Source organism: Colias eurytheme, chromosome 23 (genome assembly GCF_061535395.1).
Source record: "Colias eurytheme isolate Ceu_HAF_F1 chromosome 23, ilColEury1 Martin Lab GWU primary, whole genome shotgun sequence".
Classification (NCBI taxonomy): Eukaryota; Metazoa; Arthropoda; class Insecta; order Lepidoptera; family Pieridae; genus Colias; species Colias eurytheme.
The window spans coordinates 215,669-237,633 of record NC_143002.1 but is presented as its reverse complement, the minus strand read 5'-3'; the positions used below and the strand labels follow the sequence as shown (position 1 = coordinate 237,633).

At 34.2% G+C, this 21,965-nt stretch overlaps 2 protein-coding genes across 4 annotated transcripts; one reads left to right on the top strand and one right to left on the bottom strand.

The window, feature by feature from the left end:
* Positions 1-556: 556 nt before the first annotated feature.
* LOC149898075 (uncharacterized) lies at positions 557-20,811 on the bottom strand. 3 transcript variants are annotated; one of them, XM_090115402.1, is made up of 5 exons: positions 20,558-20,811; positions 5,583-5,979; positions 5,062-5,229; positions 1,445-1,580; positions 557-1,221 (listed from the first exon to the last, which is right to left on the bottom strand). In XM_090115402.1, exons 2-5 carry the CDS (start codon positions 5,806-5,808, stop codon positions 1,089-1,091), a joined length of 663 nt encoding a protein of 220 aa, XP_089971528.1. In that variant the 5' UTR covers positions 5,809-5,979; positions 20,558-20,811; the 3' UTR covers positions 557-1,088. The 3 variants fall into 3 exon arrangements, with proteins under 3 accessions (XP_089971528.1, XP_089971529.1, XP_089971530.1); XM_090115403.1 differs by lacking the exon at positions 20,558-20,811 and adding an exon at positions 8,544-8,689; XM_090115404.1 differs by lacking the exon at positions 20,558-20,811 and adding an exon at positions 8,636-8,658.
* Positions 1,770-4,938, top strand: LOC149898076 (uncharacterized). Its single transcript, XM_090115405.1, has 3 exons — positions 1,770-2,838; positions 3,094-3,185; positions 3,930-4,938. Exons 1-3 carry the CDS (start codon positions 2,687-2,689, stop codon positions 4,106-4,108), a joined length of 423 nt encoding a protein of 140 aa, XP_089971531.1. The 5' UTR covers positions 1,770-2,686; the 3' UTR covers positions 4,109-4,938.
* Positions 20,812-21,965: the final 1,154 nt, after the last annotated feature.

Here is a 21,965-nt window from a genome sequence, read left to right as displayed (position 1 = left end):
ATATTAAGTTCGCAAGGACGCTATGTGATATGCCAAAACTATTTAGGCGCTTGACAAAAACATTGCCCTAATTTTTTTTAATTTAAAACATATATTTTAAGAATCATTGTCATGTCAATAATTCCATAGAATAACTTTATCAGAAGTACCAAACATTTAGAAATAAAAACTTTTCACGGATATAACACAGAACTTATCATTCTTTCATTTATTCCAAGTTAAAAATCTTCAATACCAAAAAACATAGAACACAAGAAAATACTAAATTAACGTTAATACCGTGATCGTGCAAAAATATTTATAAATTAATACAGTGTGGTTCGTAACGAAAACTGAACTCAACTACTGTATACATAAGGTCCAATTCAACACTATCCAGTTCATCCACTACCCATTATAACACTTGAAATTCAACCGAATTGCCACAGAAATAAAGTCCAAAATTCACAGGCATCAATATTAAATCACGTGTCATGCGTTAATTGAAATTCAATCCACTCCCCATAGCAATAAAGTCCAATTAACCATCATCTAATCCAACAACTTCTAAACTCGCAACTCAACCACAACAAAACAATAAAGTCCAAGTCACTAACAACTTTTACACTCGAAACTTAACCTAATCACCATAGTAATAAGGTCTAATACAGCACGATATCGTGCGCGCGCGTGAAACATCATCGAGGAACTCCGCTATGCACGTTTCTATTCAATTTGCAACCTTTCCACTATGCAATACGGTCTAATACAGCATGATAGCGTAAACGTGACGTCTTTGACGAACGCCAATATATACGGCGCTACTATTGCCACTCGACATGCGACCTTTTCAGTAAAGCAATAAGGTCTAATATAGCATGACAGCGTATGCGTGACGTCATTGACGAACGACACTAGGCACGTTGCTACTATTTGATTTGCGACCCTCTTGCTATAGCAATAAGATCTATTATAGCATGATAACGGGTCAACCATCGCGATACTACTGCCACTCGACATGCGACCCTCTTGCTATACCAACAAAGTCTATTATAGCATGATCACGCCAGTACTGCCACTCAATTTGCGTCTTGCTATAGCAATAAGGGTTAATACAGCATGATGGCGCCGTTGAGCTTCTCCTCGAGCGCGGGCGCCGCGTCACGTGCGGGTGTGTCCGCCATTGCACTCAAAATACACACGTTGTTTATGAACGCCGCTATACATGCCGCTACTACTAGCCTGCAAAATAAATATAAAAAATATTAAATCTTATTTTAAAGAGGAATAAAAAATAATCAAGTAAAAACGAATCCGGAGCAAAATGAGCGTTAAAACATTATTTAGTTGGTATTTTTCTCCATCACAGCTGACAAGAAGGCAAGGTCGTGATCAAATGGGTTTTTTTAGCCCCCCTTTACATTTGTAAAACTATAATAATATTTTATTTAAAATGTAATCTTACCAAAAAGAGATCCCGAGCTCTGCGGTCATGTCGGAGGACCACTTGTTGGCGAGGTCCTCCTCCGACATGACGTTGTGCTGCAGTCGCAGGAAGAACTCCGTCAGCCACACTGACATCGCGCCTAGGCAGAATAGCACTGAAATAAATTATAATGGTAATGTTAAAACAAATATTTTTTTAACTACCCGCAACATTTTTAGAGGAAAACAATTTATTAAATAACACAGGCATTGCGCCCAGGCAGAACAGCATTGGAATATGTGTTGGAATATGTGTTGGAATATGTGTTGTAAGAACAAATGTTTTGTTTAAAACTACCCGCAACATTATTTCATATTTGTGGAAACAAACATATTCAATTTAATAATACATATTTATAATATTGGCTACTATTATAGATAATATTCACTAATACAATTTAAAACGGACGTTCTTGAAGAATTGATAAGTAGATAGATTGTCCTGATTCCATAAAAAATACTTTCACGTTTTAGTGTACATAATATAAAGCTTTTTAGTCCGTTTACCTTTACCCGGTTATAAAAAAACTAGTACTACTAGTATTAATTCATATCTGATTGAATTACGTCGCAACTTCATCAATATCTACTAATTAACTTTCCTATAATAATTAACAAACGGTAATTAAAACTAGGCTATTATCACTTCAATGGCGTTTCTAAAACACCTTCATTGCATTTACTGATAACTTGAGAACATGAAGGGTTTCTTGTTTATTTTTCTTGTTATAATAAACACCGTTTGCTGTAAGTATACGCTGGTTATTCTTAACGTATTATTGTAATTTGTTATGTAATTCATTCGAAACAACTATTGCTTGGAAACTTCCTTGGAATAAGTCAATTTAAACCAAATTTTAAATTAAGCGCCATCTATGAGAAAATAAACGTATTATAAGCAAACTACTAGTGTATACAAGTGGGCGTGTATCTTTACTAAAATTTTAATCAATAAAATTTCTTATTTTAGTAGTGTATCAGGTTATAGGATTGATTTATTTAATTCTAATGTTATAAATAATAATCATTCAATCAATTACTAGACAATCGCTTATCAAAAGCTCGTCAAAATGTCCGAGCGGCGCGCGTTGTGTAGATAAAATGCAACATAAACATGCATTAAAACTAGCAACATATTTCGATGCAGTAATAAGACGCAGAGTTTCGTTTCAGACAATTTTGTGCGTTTTTTAGTCTAGTTGCTTATAAAACAATGTATTGAATGTACATTTTAGATGTAAAAGCAAACGACGCGAACGGGTTCTCCATCCCCTATAAGCCGTACCACAACTTCACATTCGACTACATTCACCGCGGGACTATGAACATTTCGTCTTGTGGCAAAGAGCTGCTCACTTGCTGGGAGATTATCAGGTAAAGAACTAGCTAGTATTCATGCTAAATATTAGTTAAGTAGTTGATCAACAGTGTTTGCTTAGTATATTGAACTGAAAACTGTAAAGTCTTTAAATGTTGTCGATCCTGAAGATATAAGTGAGAATATTTAGTTTTATTTTTTTTTCTTAATTATATTTTTAACCGACTGCAAAAAAAAGGATCTAATTGAGCCGGTATATTTTTTTTGTATATAATAATTCGTTATGTGCATTCATGTTCGTTCGGTTGCAGACCAGAGAAGATATGCTACAAAGAGAATTACTACGACTCGATATGCGGTGTTCTGCGGCAAGAGTGCAGCGAAATGTTCGGCCCGGTTGACGGTGAATTTATATTTTTTTAGTATTTTAATTTTGGATTTCAGATAAAGGCCAAAAATGGGCTAGAGCAGTGGTGGCTCAGTGGTGAGACCTCGGACTTCGAATCGATAAGTCCGGGGTTCGAGACCGGGCGAGCGGGCAGGAAATAAATTGATTTTTCAATTTATCTGCGCATGTTGTACATCACCACTGCTCGAACGGTGAAGGAAAACATCGTGAGGAAACCGACATGTCGAAGAATCAAAAGTTCGACGACATGTGTCATCCGCCAACCCGCACTTGGCCAGCGTGGTGGATTATGGCCTGTAGCCTCATAGGAGGCCCGTGTCCCAGCAGTGGGAACTTATATGGGCTGATGATGTTGATAAAGGCCTTGGTTTTCTTCAGGGCAAATTAATATTGCATTAATTTTTTATAATTCTTTATCCGCACCTATGCTAGATCGGTTGCGCTCTATGGATAAATACATATACTTAGTTTTAAATATAGATTTAAACCGTAACAAATAATTATTATACTATCCTTTTTTCACACTTCTATCATTATTTTTCATCAACAATTACCCTCAGAGATCCGCCTCACAATGCCACGGCAACGTCGCGTCGCCACCTACGTAAATGTCCAATTTGGCGACGTTGCCGAACCGTCACCAAATCAGTTAGTACCAAAGCCTTGGATATGTTGGCCAGCGAGTCAGCGACGTTGCCGTGCCGTCTTAAATGAGTCATAGCTATGTCTTCTTTACAGACTACGGCCACCTTATGAATTTCTTCGAAATGGTCTGCGAGTACTACCAGCTTCATACAAGAAAATTCTATAGCGACGCTTTTGGACGAGAACTGGGCGAAATACTTGTGAATAACCTGCAGCCGAACGTTACGAATACCACATTGAGTTTTTATATTAAATCGGATAAAAGCCCGTAGAGTTAAGATTTTCGTTTTATTGTTATTTTTTTAATATTTAAAGTGTTTTGTGTTTGTTTGAGAATATAACGAAAATTTATGCCATAATAGAATTGAATAAAACGTTTTATAATTTTTCATTTGCCATTTTCAGAAATCTACTAAAACCACGAATAGTATTTTTTTGTTACATATTTAAGCACACTACAATGTATTATTGAGTAGTCATTTGTTTCCGTTAAGAGTAGCAAATAATAAAGTCCAGTGTAATTTATTTGTATGTAGGACACTAGTCTTTTTATGCGATATTTAGATATTACAATTAGAATTTTTTTTCCTCAAAAAAGTAACAATTACATAAACAAAGTCGCTAAATGAAACTGTGACATTATAATAGCCGCTTGAGATAATTAATTAGTGTAAAATGAAAGCACGTAATATTCGCCGCTCCGTGGCCCGTGGGAAGGTCGCTACACTTTCTATTGAATACAATTCCTTAATTTATACCGTTTATTATCAACGGGTTACGAGTTAATGTAATAGATGTACATATTACTAAACGATACGCGGCGTGTATTTTTTTCTATTTCTATTATTCCGAACATCTACCTACTTACAAGTATAGTATTCTCATGTGTTTAATTTTACATGTTTTACGCGTGTATTATGGATATTTAACGCGATTTCGATTCGATTTAGATTATTTAACGTTCAAACACTTTACAGCGAGCGTGATCACGGGCGTACTGATTCGTCAGACATGTGGTGTGATAAGTACAGGTATAATTAGTATAAATATGATTTTAAGTTTTTCACCACTAATAACGCATTTGAAAAGAAACGTGTGTGTGTGTGCGTGCCTGCTTGCGCATCTATATGTATACGTGTGTGAATGTACGTATACGTGTGTGAGTGTATGTACGTGTCTATGTATATGTATGTGTATGTGTGTGTGGGGGGGGGAGGACACTCACCAGTGGCGCAGTTGCACACGAGCAGCGGCTTGGGCGAGCAGCGCGCGCGCGCGGCCGAGCCGAGCGCGGCCAGCACGCACGCGCCGCCGCTCGCCGCCAGCGCGACCGCCAGCTGCGCCGCCGCGCCGCACCACGCCCAGCGCCGCGCGGGGTGCGTGCCCGACTTTACTGGAAAGTGTACAAACGCTGCGTGAATATATAGACAGATGTGCGGATTATGAGGCAAATAGATAAGATTTAAATAGACTAATCGTACAAATACTGCGCGAATATTTGGATAGACAGGTAGAATATGAGGCAAATAGATAAGTAGACAATTGATCGCATGAAACGGTACTTAATTACTGAGCTATTAGAAAACAACAAGTGATACAATCAGTATCAAATACTCTTAGACGAAAAGTTCTGTATTTGAAAATGGATAACATGGTTAAGGAATAACATACATATAACCACACTGAGACAACAACACATATTACTAATTAATAAAGAATGTAAGTAAATAAAAGAAATATACTCACTACTGAAATCAACATTCCGCGATCTGTATCCGAAATCCAACTCCTTGTGGCCTTCAAACAGGCCGAAGCTTATCCTGCCCATCGACTCTGTGGGGTTTGAAAGCCGTCTTGCCGTCGCGTCCACCCAGTGCTGCGTGCCCAGCGACGCTACAATCAGCGCTATGCACAGGCACGAGCCGAAGAACGTCGCGAAAATCATCGACCGCTTAAACAGGTTGAGCTTCATCTTGCCCAGACTCGAACCCGCTTATCGCAGTTCACTCAGCGGCCGCTAGATGGCGTTGCGTCACTTGTCCTCACGCGAATCTTCTAATCGAGCGTGGGAGACAGTGAAACGGCCATTGTCTGTCATAACAGAGCTTTCCTATGATCTCCCACGGTGAGATTGATGGAAAAGCTGAAACAATGCGAATGTCATGTGTCAAGTCGCTGATGATATGTAAATTGATGCGAATTGCGAACGAACCGAGAACTCGTTTAAACGGTTTGAACTTGAACATTGTGGAGAAAGTTTTCTACTATAGTTATTCGCTTATCACGAAGTATAGGAAATTAAATTATTACAATGCAATGGTATTTGCCATGCATTGGTAAGAATATTTTTATAGCATTTCCACTATCGGTATGTTAGACAATTAATTATTAACTATTAAAAGTGGTATTAATTAAATGTTTATCATGAATATTGTGAGTTTAATTTCTAGAAATTATGTTTACATTAAAACATTAACCTATCTTCACACAACTATCATAACATGCAATTCTACATTTATAACCGAATGAATTAAAATAAGATATGAGACCTATAACTTACAAGTAATCACGTATAATATTATAATAATTCAATTGCCCTTTATGATGACATTCATACATAAATTATTATGAGTTTTAAAAGTTAAACAATTCAACATAGATTATTATCTAACAATTATTTAAAACAAATGCAACCTAACATTACAATTACGTCGAAAGTAACTGTTCGTCTATTCCGTTTTCACACCTAATAAACTAATTTTGAGAGGTCAAAAACGTTATATTCGCGGGTATGGGGAGCCAATAATTGAAATATACGAGTGAATCTGGCCGTAGTGAATCGGTTAAAATTCCCAAAGAATTTATCAGTAAGTTTTTTATCGAGTGAGTTTCATAACGGGTTGACTTAAGGTGCTAAGGTTTGTAGTTTGGAACAACGGGCCGTTACGTAGCCGGGGCAAGTTACTTAGTAAATTAGTTACCTACTTAAAAAAGAAAAAATAAATAATTCCTTATCTGCCAACAACATTATACGAGTATGTGCACTCACATTTTCCCTAAGTTATGACTAAGTCTAAGTTATTCAATCAGCCTACATATCAATGGGTCGCTTGTAGCCGGCGCCCGACATTCCTCGTATAGGAAGACCGACCGGTCTATCTACGTATCTATCTTGCTATCTATCTTTCTAGGTTGTCTTGTTTCATCATAGATTTCACCTCTCATGTTTTATTTAGCACTGCATGTACGTGTGTAATGTACCGATTTGAACATGCTTATTGAATCTGGTTGGTTGTGAAATAGGTTAGTCTGGTCGTGTAGACGGGTTTTGAATGAGCTGAGATTTTATAACGTGCGATATGTATAACACTATGTTATAATAGTTTATTGTTGCAAATAAAAAAAATCGTGACTAAGTAGTTATACTTCAGTACATAAATATACCTGTGTTACATAATGTATAAAGATACAAATATTTAAAAACAACAATGAATTCCGTAACAAATATTATTCACACTTACTGTTTAATTTAAGGTGGCATACAGAAATGAAAATCATTCTATTGAATGCATTATTAACGAAATACATAAGCAAATTTATTACAATAGGTAATTTCAGCCGAATTAAATATAAGTAAGAGTAATAACTAATAATAGATATCTTTAGCATATTCAGACAGGAACATTACACGATTCTGTTTACAAATAACAAAAGTTTCCTTACACCGGAAGTATTTAAAGAATAAAGCGCAATCTGACCTTCGTATTACGAAAAACTAACTTCTTATTACGAAAATTGTGATCTTTATTTATAAATTAGTACCTACTAGTTATTCCTCAGAAATTAAAATACCGTCATCATGTTTACGTACATAAGCAGACGTAAACATTTATCTATACATATAATAAATCTGTAGAAGGGTCAATTCTGTACATTGAAAATATTGAAAAAATAAATAGCAGGGGTTGTTACTGGATCGATACCAAACCCAAATATGTGATTAAAAAATTTTTTGTCTGTCTGTCTGTCTGTCTGTATGTGAAGACATCACGTGAAAACTAACGGTTCGATTTCGATGAAACTTGGTATAATTATACCTTATTATCCTGGGCGTAAAATAGGATACTTTTTATCCTGGAAAAATACGTAAAAAAAAATTAATCTTAATTTTTCAGTTTTATCCATAGACGTTGTTCTGTAGAACCGCGAACACACGTTGCGTATTATTACAGGCCTAGCCGTATTTGGGTCCAATAGATATTTATAAGATGTCATTGTCAGAGTTACTCAAAATGGAGAAATAAACCATCCATGCGAAGACCGACATCCACGCGCGGACGGAGTCGCGGGCAGAAGCTAGTTAAAACTAATTTTACAAAGAGCGTCTGTAGGTGTCTAGAAAGTGTTAGTGAAAATTCTACTATTCACTTACTCGCTTTTAATACAATCCTATTATATAATATACTAGCAATCCGCCTGCGGCTTCGCCCGCGTTTTCAAAAAAAAACCCGCATAGTTCCCGTTCCCGTGGGATTTCCGGGATAAAACCTAGCCTATGTCACTCAGAAATGATGTAGCTTTCCAACAGTGAAAGAATTTTTCAAATCTGCCAAGTAGTTTCGGAGCCTATTCAATTCATACAAACAAACAAACAAAAAATCAAACCTTTCCTCTTTATAATATTTGTATAGACTACTAACTACTCACTAATACTTCACCAATTCCACCATATAAAAAAACTCGACGTGTTAATAAGGTAATTAAAAAAAGTATTTCTTTTACAGTTAGCTATAACTCACTATTAACACATATAAATCAACATCCCACTCTCACACATAGGTAACAAACATCACAATCGAAACTTCTAGAACTAATCAACATCAATAACAAAGTAAGTACACAAAAACGTCCAAAACACATCGTCATTTGGCAGATACCGTCACGTGGGGTGAGCACCGCTGACCACCTGTCGACTGACGAAAGGACGGTCTATGGTCATGTACCATACAGTTCCCCTACAGTCTACACATCACTTCACACATATTTGTTTGGAGGGTCATAATAACGTCCTTGCTTCTTCTAATTTTTAAATTACAATAACACATTAAAATATATTGTTTACTAGCTGACCCGGCAAACGGTGTTCTGCCTTACTCTAATCAGGGTATGAAGATAGGATGTTGTCCGATTCAAAGACCTACCCGATATGAAAAATTTCCATGATTGGTCAAGGGTAACCTATTAAAAACTCGAATTTCTATTACCCGAATCTTAAAACCCCGAAAACGGTTGTTAGAACTTTTAAAAGACAGATGTAATGAATGACAAATTTTTAAAATTCCTTTTTTAATTTCCCAGATGAATCAATTTCCAGATGCACCAAAACCAGATTTTTAAAAAGTATTTTTTTGTTTCCCGTATTCTCATAATACAGATCTCATTATACCAGATTCTCAAAATACTTTTTTTTGTTTCCCATCGTACCATTTTCCAAATAAACTATTGCCAAATTTTCATAATCTTTTTATTTGGTTCCCATATAATCGTATAACAGATAAACTATTGCCAGATTTTCATAATCTTTTTATTTGATTTCCATACAATCGTGATTATACTATTACTATCGACTGAAAATAAACATTGTCAGTAAGTAAATTTATTGTTTTACTTGTCCATTACAGACCGGTTTTAGTGTCAAAGTCGACTCAGTAGGTTAGGTTTGAACTACGACCCCCACGCTAGAACTGACTCGCTATTGTTTTACTTGCCTATTACAGAAAGGTTTAAGTATCAAATTCGACTCAGTGGGTTAGGTTAGGTTTGAACTGTGACCCCCCATGCACGAGCCGAGCGAGCGAAGCGAGCGTGCCGCGGCAGCGGCCGGCGAGTGCCAGAACCGACTCGCTATTGTTTTACTTGCCCATTGCAGAAAGGTTTAAGCATCAAATTCGACTCAGTAGGTTAGGTTAGGTTTGAACTGTGACCCCCCATGCACGAGCCGAGCGAGCGAAGCGAGCGTGCCGCGGCAGCGGCCGGCGAGTGCCAGAACCGACTCGCTATTGTTTTACTTGCCCATTACAGAAAGGTTAAAGTGTTAAAATCTATTCAGAAGGTTAGGTTAGGTTCGTGCTGCGACCCCCTGGAAGGATTTCGTTTCGCTGGATATCGTTTATTTGAATTTCAAAAATCTGGGCATTGTTTGTCTGGATATCAATTAACTGTATTTCAAAAATTTGTGTTTTAAAAATCTGGCTTTCGTGCATATGGATTACGGTCATCTGGATTTTGTGCATTTAGATTTCGTATGTCTGGAATTCATTCGTCTGGATTGTAAAACGTCGTACAAATAAAGAAATGGGCAAATGAAATTCGGAGTTGCGATTATATGGCAAACAAAACTTCGAAATTTTAAAATTCGGTGTTATGAAAAAATGTCCAAACGTTTTCTGGATTATGATATTCGGAATATTAAAATTCGAGATAAAGATAGGTAACCTTGGTCAAGCCATTTCGGAGCAGTTTAACTTCAAAAACCACGATACGAGAATTTTAATAATATATTGGACAAATGCTTAAAAAAATATTTATAACAAACCATACCTACTATTCAACATATTATTAATCTATTTCCACTACAAGAAAGGTCTTAGATGTTGTTATGAGGGTTTAGGCTTAAAATTAAACAAGATTATCTACAAAAATATTCATGATATTCACAAATGGCAAAAAATATATTATGAGAGAACTGCGTATATCTAATAGCCGTGAAATGACGAACTAAGCTTTTCAGAATATCTGCGTACATGACTTAAATAATATATTAAAGTTACTTCAATACCTCTAGGATATTAATTTTTCTGCCCTATACCGTGTGGCACGTAAAATTTAAATATACACAGAAAAATGTATCAATCGATAATAATCCATCCCAATATTATAAAGGTGAAAGTCGGTACGTTTGATTGAACGTTCTTTATTCAATCACGCAGAAACAATTACACAAATTGGGGTGAAATCTCTGTCCGGAGTAGTTCGTTTGATTATATAGAATCGTGTGCACCTACTGGCTTTATTATCCTTCAATAAAACCATTTCTGTTACACTGTACTTTACATAGTTACTAAATTGGAGCCGCTTAATAAAGAAGCTATAGGTAGGCGCTTGATTGTTAAGTTTAAGCTGCGAAATTGTACTAGACTGTACCTACTGTCTGCTCCTAGCACATGTCTTAGCCGATAGCTTTCCTCGAAAAATTGACTATCTAATAGTGATTTTTTTTAATTGTATATGTGCGTAGTTCCACATATAAGCGCGTTCAAGCAAACAAACACTTCAGGTTTATAATATTAATACTATTTAGTTCAGATAGTTATAGATAGAATAAAGAATTGAGAGCCTACGTCATATATACTTTTGCTTTTATCAGCACATTTAATGAGCGCTCTATAATTCGGCTCAGACTCACGAATATAATAAGAACAGTGATAGCATTGAAAAGTAAAAGGAAAGTGCTTGTCGGCTTGCATTTACAATGTGGCATTTGTTTAATGTATGCACATATTTAAATGTTACACACCTAGCAGAATACTACGTTAGATATCATTATTATAATATATACCTTGAATATTACCTTCTTACTTCTTTTAAGGCGATTTTTTTAAATGTCGTCGTCAAAAATTATCCGTACATATTCCATTGTAATCATCCCAAAAAAAATTACAAGATATACAGCATCAAGCAGCCAAAACCCTAAGTGAATCTACACACCAACAACCTACCTAGAATTTAAAATGCTAAAGAAAGTCCACAATACAACGAACCACAAGTCATTGTAACTTATCCAAAACATACAACGTATGTATATGCTTCCGGCAACCAATGCCGTCAAGCATGAGAGCCCCCGTGGTCCAACCACCTCGACGACCAGCTTGGCAGTGTGAAGGTTAATCTTGTTGGTAAACTTATGTTAATCTAGTGATAATTCTGTTACGATAGTGTAAAATGCAATAGTGTCAGCATTGACATCTTTCGTGTGGTTAAGGTTATATTATATCAAACTTGTGTTTTTGGTTGTGCCGACACATGAGCCGAGTTGAGTTTTAAGGTGTCGTTTAATGTTTAAAATTAAATGTGAGACCCGGTTTAATATCAATTTTTGAATGGTACTATTATACCTACAACAATCAGGTAGGAAAGGAAATTATTAGAAAGAATGTAGGTTTGGCCATCGCTTTCTTTGGCTTATTTTTTTAAACATATCAAGTGTTGATGACACATAGGTACCCCAGGTAATATTTATTTATAATCTTGAAGGCATGGACGTATAAAAAAAGACGGACTGAGTATCGCCTAAACATTGAGTGAAGCCTAGTAATGGCGGTGAAACATCCATGTGTGTGTGCCATGTTGCCATGGCAACAGCTGTCCTGATGACAATGGCGGCTGTATTTTTTTCTATAAATTTTGCCGTAATAATTTTGTCATTAAAACGTAAAAGAAATAACTTTGTTCCCTGTGGAATGTAATCCCTTGTGATTTGTTATTTAAAATTGTACTGTTGCGACACCATTTAACCACGCAAGACGGCATTTTAAATATTTTTTAGTGAAACAGTGACGCAGTTAATCAGTCGGTAGTTCGCGACGTAATGGCGGCCGACTAGCTTACTATGGTAAGAGTGTGTGCGTGTTCATTGTCTTTACACGATCGCTAGCTTACTACGGTGGCTTCACGTTCTTTGTTCGTAATACGGCGTCCGTCTTTTTTTATACGTCCATGCCTGAAGGCTTTACAACGTTTAATTTAACACCACCTGCCTGTAACACTAACCTGCTAACCACAGTCTAGGCAAGGGCAGTTACCAACGACCTTTACATATTAAATTGACAATGTAATAACTTGATGCGTGTAACCACTGTGTGGGTATGTTTACGCAAATTACAAGGTAATTAAAGGAGAAGTGACTTAATTATTTATAATATTAGGTTAATAATCATTAACCGAGTCACATTTTTAACGATAACATACATAGAATCTATCGAGCCATTTAAATATAGCGAAATAAAGAACATCAGTAAAAATTATGTTCATCAGGAATTTAATAACAGAAACTGAAGTAAGTATATTTTAATTTTGCTTATGTTACTGCGGAAAAACTAGATCGAAATGTTCTTACATAAATACCTAGGATATGTGCGCTAAATTACCTAAAACATATGAAATGAATAAATAAAATGAACACAAAATCCTTCCTCTATAATAACTTTTCTAACTAAATCTAGATTCAATTGTAATCGAGTAAAGCCAGCATAAAAGCTTGTATGTATGTCGATCGAATACGCAAATATGCGGGTCATATCACAATGTGTGAACTAGATAACGCTTGCATTGTAATCCGTTGCAGTCCCGTTGTAAATGTGCATTATTTTACATATTGTAAAATGTATAGATGGATTAATTAAAAGAATCAATTATAATGATACAATTAATAATTATGAAGAATAAAAATCAGTAACAAGAATGGTATTTTGGTCTGCGTGAATTTAATAAAGTAAAAAACAAACTAACAGAGACTTTTGCATCCATAATAATTCATCATGATTTTGTGTTATTGCTATTTTTTTGAATTTTCTTCCCTCAGCTAAAAGACGAACAAAACCAGGAAAAGCAACAGCCAAAATATAGTTGGTTTGAAAAAACAATAAACAATTATTATTTATACAAGGTAATCATTACCGAATCGAATGTACATTCACAGAAACAGTTATTCATTGAAAAGTTCCAAACGATCTACAATAACTGTAAACATTTTATTGTTATTGCATTTTGTTGAACGCTCAAGGCAATGAATGGAGTTTACTAATTACAATATGCATAAAATATAATACCTACATAATATTACGCATCTGTATTATTCAAGCCTTCTTGCAATCTGCAGTATTCAAGCCTGCTTGCTTGCTTTAATAACACATACATACATATTTAATAACTTTTAGAAGTGGTTGATTTTTTTCAATACCTAGGTAGATTTTTATAATTGTTATTTAGGAATAAATAGGTCACAAATTGATAACTACGAGGGTGAAAATAAATAAAATGGATCGCGTATAAATTCTGTCATTGATAAATAAATCACGAACATAATAACAGATATTAGATCAAGATCACGTATCCAATCACTATGCACGACATCTTTATGAGACAGTAATAAATCTATAAATTTTACTCGCTGTGTCCTGCCGTTTCAACCGCAGAACAACGCCACAGTTTTCCATTATTTCAAATTTCAATCCATCATTGATGGCCAGGGATTTATTTCATTTTCTAGTACTATACCTTGCACTCCGAGTAGGTTTTCAACTATTTTGCATTGTATGTATATAGTGTATGTATATCATAGCCAAATTGCGCTTATTGTATGATTTATTGTTGATTTTTTTATGAATATTGAATACTATAACTCAATATGGATTGTTATTGCTTAACCAAGTGTTAATAACTAACAGTGATTACAATTGAAACATTACCCAAACTGGTTTAACCAATATTAATCGATACATTTAAAAATGCATTAATTTTTATTTATAAACGAATGTTACCAAGAAAATCATGCTTACCGAAATAATAATTGTTAATGATTGAAGATAACTACTCACATCGAATTTTAACATAACAAATAACAATATAATTTAGGAACTTAAACTCCAGTTTTAGAATGAGTTCTACCATGTCCATCATGAACGCTAATCTTGGAAGATTAAATGGATTAATGTTTATTTTTCTTTCCCGCATAAACTAGAAAGAGATAATCTTATCTGTGTCACAGGTGACAGGATTACCATGCGAGTGAATCTACGAGCTGAAGCACTAACTTCACTAACTACTTAATCAACTAATAGTATAACTACTGCCTTCTCTTGAACTCTGGTTAAACAGAGGTTCTATACACGACCTCCATATTCTTAATTGGCGTTAAAAAGAAACTGTATTTGTTAAACTGTTATATCTAACCGACATTTAACTTGCCGCGGTTAATTGATCCGTTACAATGCGTAACGTTGTTATGTTAACCGACTTCAAAAAGGTTAGCCATTCGATACGTGTACTTTCTGAGTTATTTGCTATGTATTTTATTAAAGGCAATTATTTTCAAGTATATTGAATACACGATTTTCTGAGTGTTTGTTTATAAATAAATTGCTTTTTAAGTGCATTCATTAACGGTAGAACTTGTTTAATTAAAATCACTGTTAAATTAAGCAATTACCGCAAATACGATTGATTGTATCGTACAATTCAAGAATACTTATATCAGACAAGCACATAGTATGTAGGTATTTACTATATTTATGGTAATTTTATGCAGAGGTCAATTTCTATGAAAATGAATTCAATTTTAAACTTCACAAAAAGCCCTGAAAGACATTTTTAGCAATTTCATGAATATCTTCAACATGGTAGCTATCACAGAGAGTTTGATCGAATGTGACCGAAATGGTAATAAAATCAAGCCTTCACTTTTGCTGCACCATAATTTCGAATAGATTCCCTATATATCATAACTATACATTATAAAAAGCTCAAATTACACCCATTGTCTCCAACACACGACAACGTTATCATAAGCAAAATATTCAATGCGCAATTGTTTTCACCGTCGCGTCGGGTCGTCGCAAGAAATATTTCGGGCATAGAAAATTATGCACTTTCGATTGTGAGCGTGGCTACCATTTAAATGTGCCTAATCGTCTCGATTTTCGTTTTCACTCATTACATTGTAAACTATTATATAAATTGTGGTTTGTGGTAGTATACGTAGGTATCGCGTAACTTCCTCCTGTTTCGTTTATTTGTTATAAATTGTATATTATGTATTTATAATCATACTTTATCACGCAATAGATGCTACATCCACTTATTATTATAGAAAAAAAACGAAAGGATTTAAGGATTCATTAGTTACGGCATTAAAAAAAAAAAAGGTTAGTGTAACCAGTTACCTAAAATTTGGATAATTGTTGAATTAAGTTAATTGTTAACTTAGTAAAATATATTTGTGGACTAGACAATCTATCTTCGATGCTGTCAATGTCGTACATTTAAATTTCATGAATGAAATTGTGCCGTACGATTTACGAATTAATTTCTTATTAAGCCTTTACCTCCTCAATTAAATTTGCCTTCGACAAATTCCCTGCGCTTTCTACTGAATCTTCACTTCATAAAGCATTACAAATCAAACATTGATTCTCATGATCCTTGACCTAAGGTTGCCTGGAAGAGATCGCTGTATTAGCGATAAGGCCGCCTTTTTGTACGTTTTTCTATTGTCTGTGTTTTTTGTTATTATTTTGTTTCTGGTGCAAATAAAGTATTTATTCATTCATTTATTCATTCATTCATTCACTGATCTTTCGCAATACGCAATACTAATTTCCATACTACCTCGTATCTGGAGCAGAGTTCAACCAATCAGCTGTCAAAGCGGAACATAACAAGTTTGCGCCGTGGCTGCGCTCGCTCACGTAACAAACCGGTCCAAGCGGAACGATTCGCATGAATTCTATTGACATTTATATGTTTAGCATAATATTATAACATTTCTTATGACCTTCGTAATGCAAATTTTAGGCAAGGCTCGATGTTTTAGATTTATGCTAATCGGATGACGGATTCACTGCTGCCTACTACCTACGTAGTTGAAGTAAATAAAAAACCTTTATGTACTTAGATATACATAGGTATAAGTGAATTTCATAACACCTATAAATAAGAAATAATAACTCCTTCCTAAGTAAGTACATAAGTAGATACCTAACTTTGTGATGTTTCATATCCGTAGGAAATTGCATGCAAATAATAGACAATGAATTATGTTTAATATCACTTAAAGAATGACGTGATTCAAATAGTTAATATGTACATTGGTGGAACGAAAATGTTTATTTTAATGATAAGTAGGTTTTTATGGAGCCTTCAATCATTAAAAACAAACTTGTTATTCATTTTCATATTCAATTACCGAAATCGTTAGGTACTTTTTATTGTAGTAATATTTCGATTGGATACAACAACATTAAATAAATAACTAAGCTTGTATATACTAGATTTTACATGTGCCTATGTGTTTTTACCGACGATTATTTCTCACAAAGTTAATGTAAAACTACCTACCTACATGACGTAAAGTTTCAAGAACAGCTGATTAAACAAGAAAAGCAGATGCGAACGTAACCTGCAGAATATTTATCAATACATTACTCAATTCGGAATTATACCAAAAGTTAAAAATACCAATTATTATTTTTATCAAAAACGAAAGCGTCTTCTAATTGTCAGAACTAGATCATTAAATCGAACCACACGAACTACGAACGAATAAGCTTTCAAATAAAAGACGATTCATCAATATCGGTTCACCCAATCGAAAGTTCTGAGGTATCAAACACAAAATTGTAAAATGAAACCTCTTTTTTAAAGTCGTTTGACAAATGTCACACTCTCCGATGTAAGTGAAACCTAATCCCGTCTTGTGCTTAAATATGATATAAGTTATAGTTATGCAATGCCATTGTAACCAGAACAATGGTGTGTCAAAGTTGGGTCGTTTTACGTTTACGCCATTTTACGTAGGAAGCGGAAGGGCCGAGAGAATGTTGCCAAAGTTTAAACAAACGGCACTTTGTTTTGTATCGTTTTAGGAAAGATTTGCTTTGTTCTAGTGAGAATTCTGTGAGATGACTAAGCTGTGAGACCGAAAAAGTTTAAATGGGCAATTGAAACCTATGGTTACGTAATATGGCGGATATCCAGAAGTTCAATTTTTAATAGTCATATTTTAAAGCTTATAAAATCTGGAATAAGAGTAAATTTAGTATCTAAAACACAGAATAAATAGAAAATAGTCCATTCTATAAATACACAACGAAATGACGATGCACTTATAAAAACAATTATTTAGAATATTTAGAACTCTCGTTACGTTACAGTTTATGAATTTCGTATAAATATATCTGATATATTATTTAACAATCCTGAGGAAAATAATCCGATTCATAACTAGAACCTTTCCTTTCGAAGTCCAAGGTCACAATTATAGGTAACTGTTACGTTCTGCCCTGCGTCTCGACATAACATCATACATTTTGCGTGAAAGTCGGTGAAACGCGAGCCCATATTATATGAATGTGTAGAAATTAACTGAGATTTAATTACTCAATTGTACTCGTTTTGCTATGGGAGTGTGTCATAATTGTGTGAGAAGATAATAGCTTTGGATTTTAAATTATTGGTTGCAATGTGTTTATTGGAAGATTCGAGATCGTCATTATGGTTACACGATTTTACAAAAGAATAAGTTCTACCCTACACTTAAAAACCGCCGCCTCCTTGGTACAGTGGTTGACGCGTGAGCGTAGAACCGAGGGGTCCTGGGTTCGATTCCCGGTGGAGACGAAGAAAAAAAAATGTCTCGGTCTGGCAGGACACAGAAGGCTGATCACCTACTTGTCCCTAAAGAAAAATCGATCAGTGAAACAGATGTATGAATAATGCATCTGCCCCTTACCCCACTACGGGGACACGGGACTTCACTCACTCACACTTAAAAAAATTTTTTTTGCTGCGTTTTATGAATAAAGAATCTTTTTTTGTCTAAAACGAATATTAAAATTGTTTTTAGTGTTCTAACACACTTGAATTTAGTTAGTTTCTGTAGCAAAATTAGTTTGAGTTATTCACACAAGCTAAAATAGTACAAGTTTTACAATTTAAACATTCAACTAAATACAGTGGACACTACATAATAATTACTAATTAGTAATTACCCACGATTGTAGTTAACAACATTAACTATTTGTTTTTTAACGAGATTAAGATAAATAAGGTAGATACAGAGCTTAACCTACATTTTGTTTCAAATTAGGTGAATAATTGCTTACATATTGGTTTTACAAATACTTCTAAAAAATAAAGACTTAAAAAAATCTATTAAATGCTAATATTTAAGAAATAATTAGGAAAATCCAAAAGTGCACGCCTCATAATTTTTTTTTTAATAATTATTTATTAATTATTATTTTTGTTTATTTAATAACAATTAAACCACATCGAATCAGACCCTGAAAAATGAAAGGGTTCTATTCCTGAGCATACTCAACCGTAAGAGAAAAAAAAAGACTCGATTAGTAAAGTATTTCGGTCGCTATCGTGTTAACAAGAAAATCCTCCGCACATACAGACACACGGACGTCCAAGACAGAACTTTTTTAAACTGTTTTTTAACTAGTTTAAATAACAAAAATGACATCAAAAATATCATGAATGTTAAAAATAGTATTTTTTCTTAATATGTGTGTGTATGTATTATCTTACAAGTGCAATGTATGATACATAAAGACATTTTAAGTTTGAAAAATCAGATGTTTTACGCGAAGTGACAGTAGTACCCACCTCAACGCTTCGCTTATGAGGCGTGCAAAAATAAAGTACCTAGTAAGTATAATGACTAACTATAGGAAATGTTTAATGACTAATTATAGGAAATTTCTGGTTTCAATCAGGCTTACTAACATAGTCCAGAAAGTCTTAATTTCTATAATTAATATAACATCAATTTATCAGCATGTAACACAAACACATACATTATTACTATAAGTCATCAATAGCGATTAACAAATAAACGTATCTAAGTTGAGACAGCTTTCAGTGAAGAATTACAAATCGTAAAAGAGTATCAAGTTTTAAAAGATCAGTATCACAATGAAGCAACTTATTGTTATGTGTCGAAACTGTGTGAGCCGTAACATAGCTAGTCATCTGTTACATTGAAATATTCTAGTGTCGTAACTTGATTTTTTTATTGGTCGAAAGATTATAGTTTAGGATACTTCTTTCTATGATAATAGAGTAGGGATATCTCTATGGGTCTAATATAATAGAGGGAATTGTTAATTTCCTCCAGCAATCAGTTTATAATGTTGTTAATGATGACTATGCGAGTGGTTAAGTTTCAGTGCCGTAATATTAAATGGCCAGATATCATTTCATATGATTAATTAATAAAAGCCAAGGCTCATAAAGAAAGATAATTTATTTTACAGAGAAACTATATATATATATATATATATATATATATATATATATATATATATATATATAAATATATATATATATATATATATATATATTTTGATTATCCAAATCAGCTCTCATCCCATGTTTCTATTTACTTTTAAATGCAAAACTATTAGTAAGTACTTAGTTAGTTAATAATTAGAAACACACTCACAAATTTCACTACATTTCATAACAATATCAATACTGATTTCATCATCAAATAATTAAATTATTTTCGTACGATAATTTAAAAATACTCATACTAATTAATTTGTTTCTTTTTCATAATAGAAGTAAAAAAAACCTAATATTACTGATTTGATTATCACTGATTTAAATGAGATAACTTTGATAACTTATAAATTTTAATTGTTATCATACTTTTCCCTATATGCACAGGATATCACTAGGAATAATTGATCCAAAACTATTGAAATAAAAGATTAAAATATGTATCTAGAAAACAAGAATATATCTATAAACATTAAATATATCGATAAAGTTTTATAAATATAAACTCCTACAAATCGCTCAAAGTTCATAATCCAAAAGGTCGCATAATTTTAATAATTAACTTTTTTTTTTCAGAAAAACAAAATTCTTACCTCCCAAGTTAAAACAAACTTGTCCGTCGGCCTTGTTTCAATTTTGAACAGGATATGGACGTTTCTTAGTTATATTTATACACCAAACACAGATAGCTTCTTAATATGGATTACAATTTTATTTCTTTTTAAAGTTTATCACACATTTATTCACTTTAAACACTATAAAATCGAAACTTAAAAATAATAATTTCGTAGCGCGTATGATGATGTCAATTCTGTCGACGACAGATTACAAATGACATTTGCGTCACGTTCAGAAAATGAAATCGACAACTGTCAAAGTCAAACAAACCACAAAGCTTTCAGTTGGATCGGGAGTTGCCATACTAAAATTATAAACAGACGTTCGAACTGGTGCGACCGGACCACCGTACTCGTGCGGTGCGTAGAGTGAGAATGAACTATAGAGACGACATCGGCGTATACCCGAACGAGATGGCGAATGCTTACGTCAATGTTGCCAACTATTACAAAAACTTTTTATCCGAAAAACTGGCAAAATATCTATAAATGTTTGGGTATTTTTTTGTAAGATAGGTTTATGAAGAAAAAGACAGATTTGAAAAGATTTTGTTATTTATTAACTTAACTAGCGACCCGCCATAAAAACGACCTACTTTAATAAAAAAGTACTGGAAATAGTTCAAATTAAAAGCAAATTAAACGAAATACATTTATTTGAAAATGAACAGCAAAATGACGGTAGAAATAAATGGGCAGAGGTTCCGCGATAATGTGCGCGCGAGTAGCAGACGAAAATGGACGACTCCGCCGCTCGTTCGTTCTTATAAAGGCGCGCCGCACCGCGGTGAGGAAGGCACGGGGGGGTGGCCTTCCGGATTTTACTCCAACACGGCCTCTCCTGACGGGGCAGTGCAGCGTCCTCGCTGCCTTCAGTGGCAGCTGCAGCTCGTGTGAAAGGGCCAGCTTCGCAGTCTTCAGCGTTATGATGTGCATCGTAACCTGGAATATACAAAAAAACCGACATTGAAAAAAAATACTTAAACCAATGCAAATGAGGAAAACTGAACCGGAAAACCGAACCGTGTAACAAACTTTACACAAACATTAACATTTAATATTAAAAAAACATTTCACGATTTTGGGGAAAATTTTACCCTGTACTGGTATCCCTAATGTTAATCACATGATTATACCATAAATTTGAAACTACGTAAAAACAAATGGCGTCCTGAACAACAAGAACACTTCGTAATTTAGTCGGATAACACAAAGAAATGTTTACGTCTATTTCGATGAAAATATTATATATTTGTAGATAATTTCACATTAGAGTTAATGAAAATGTATCAACTATATCCAGTTCTATAAAACAATATACTTCAAATAAGTTTACTTACGTGTGAAAGGTAATATTTGGTAATCTTCGTTCCGGCCGATTTTT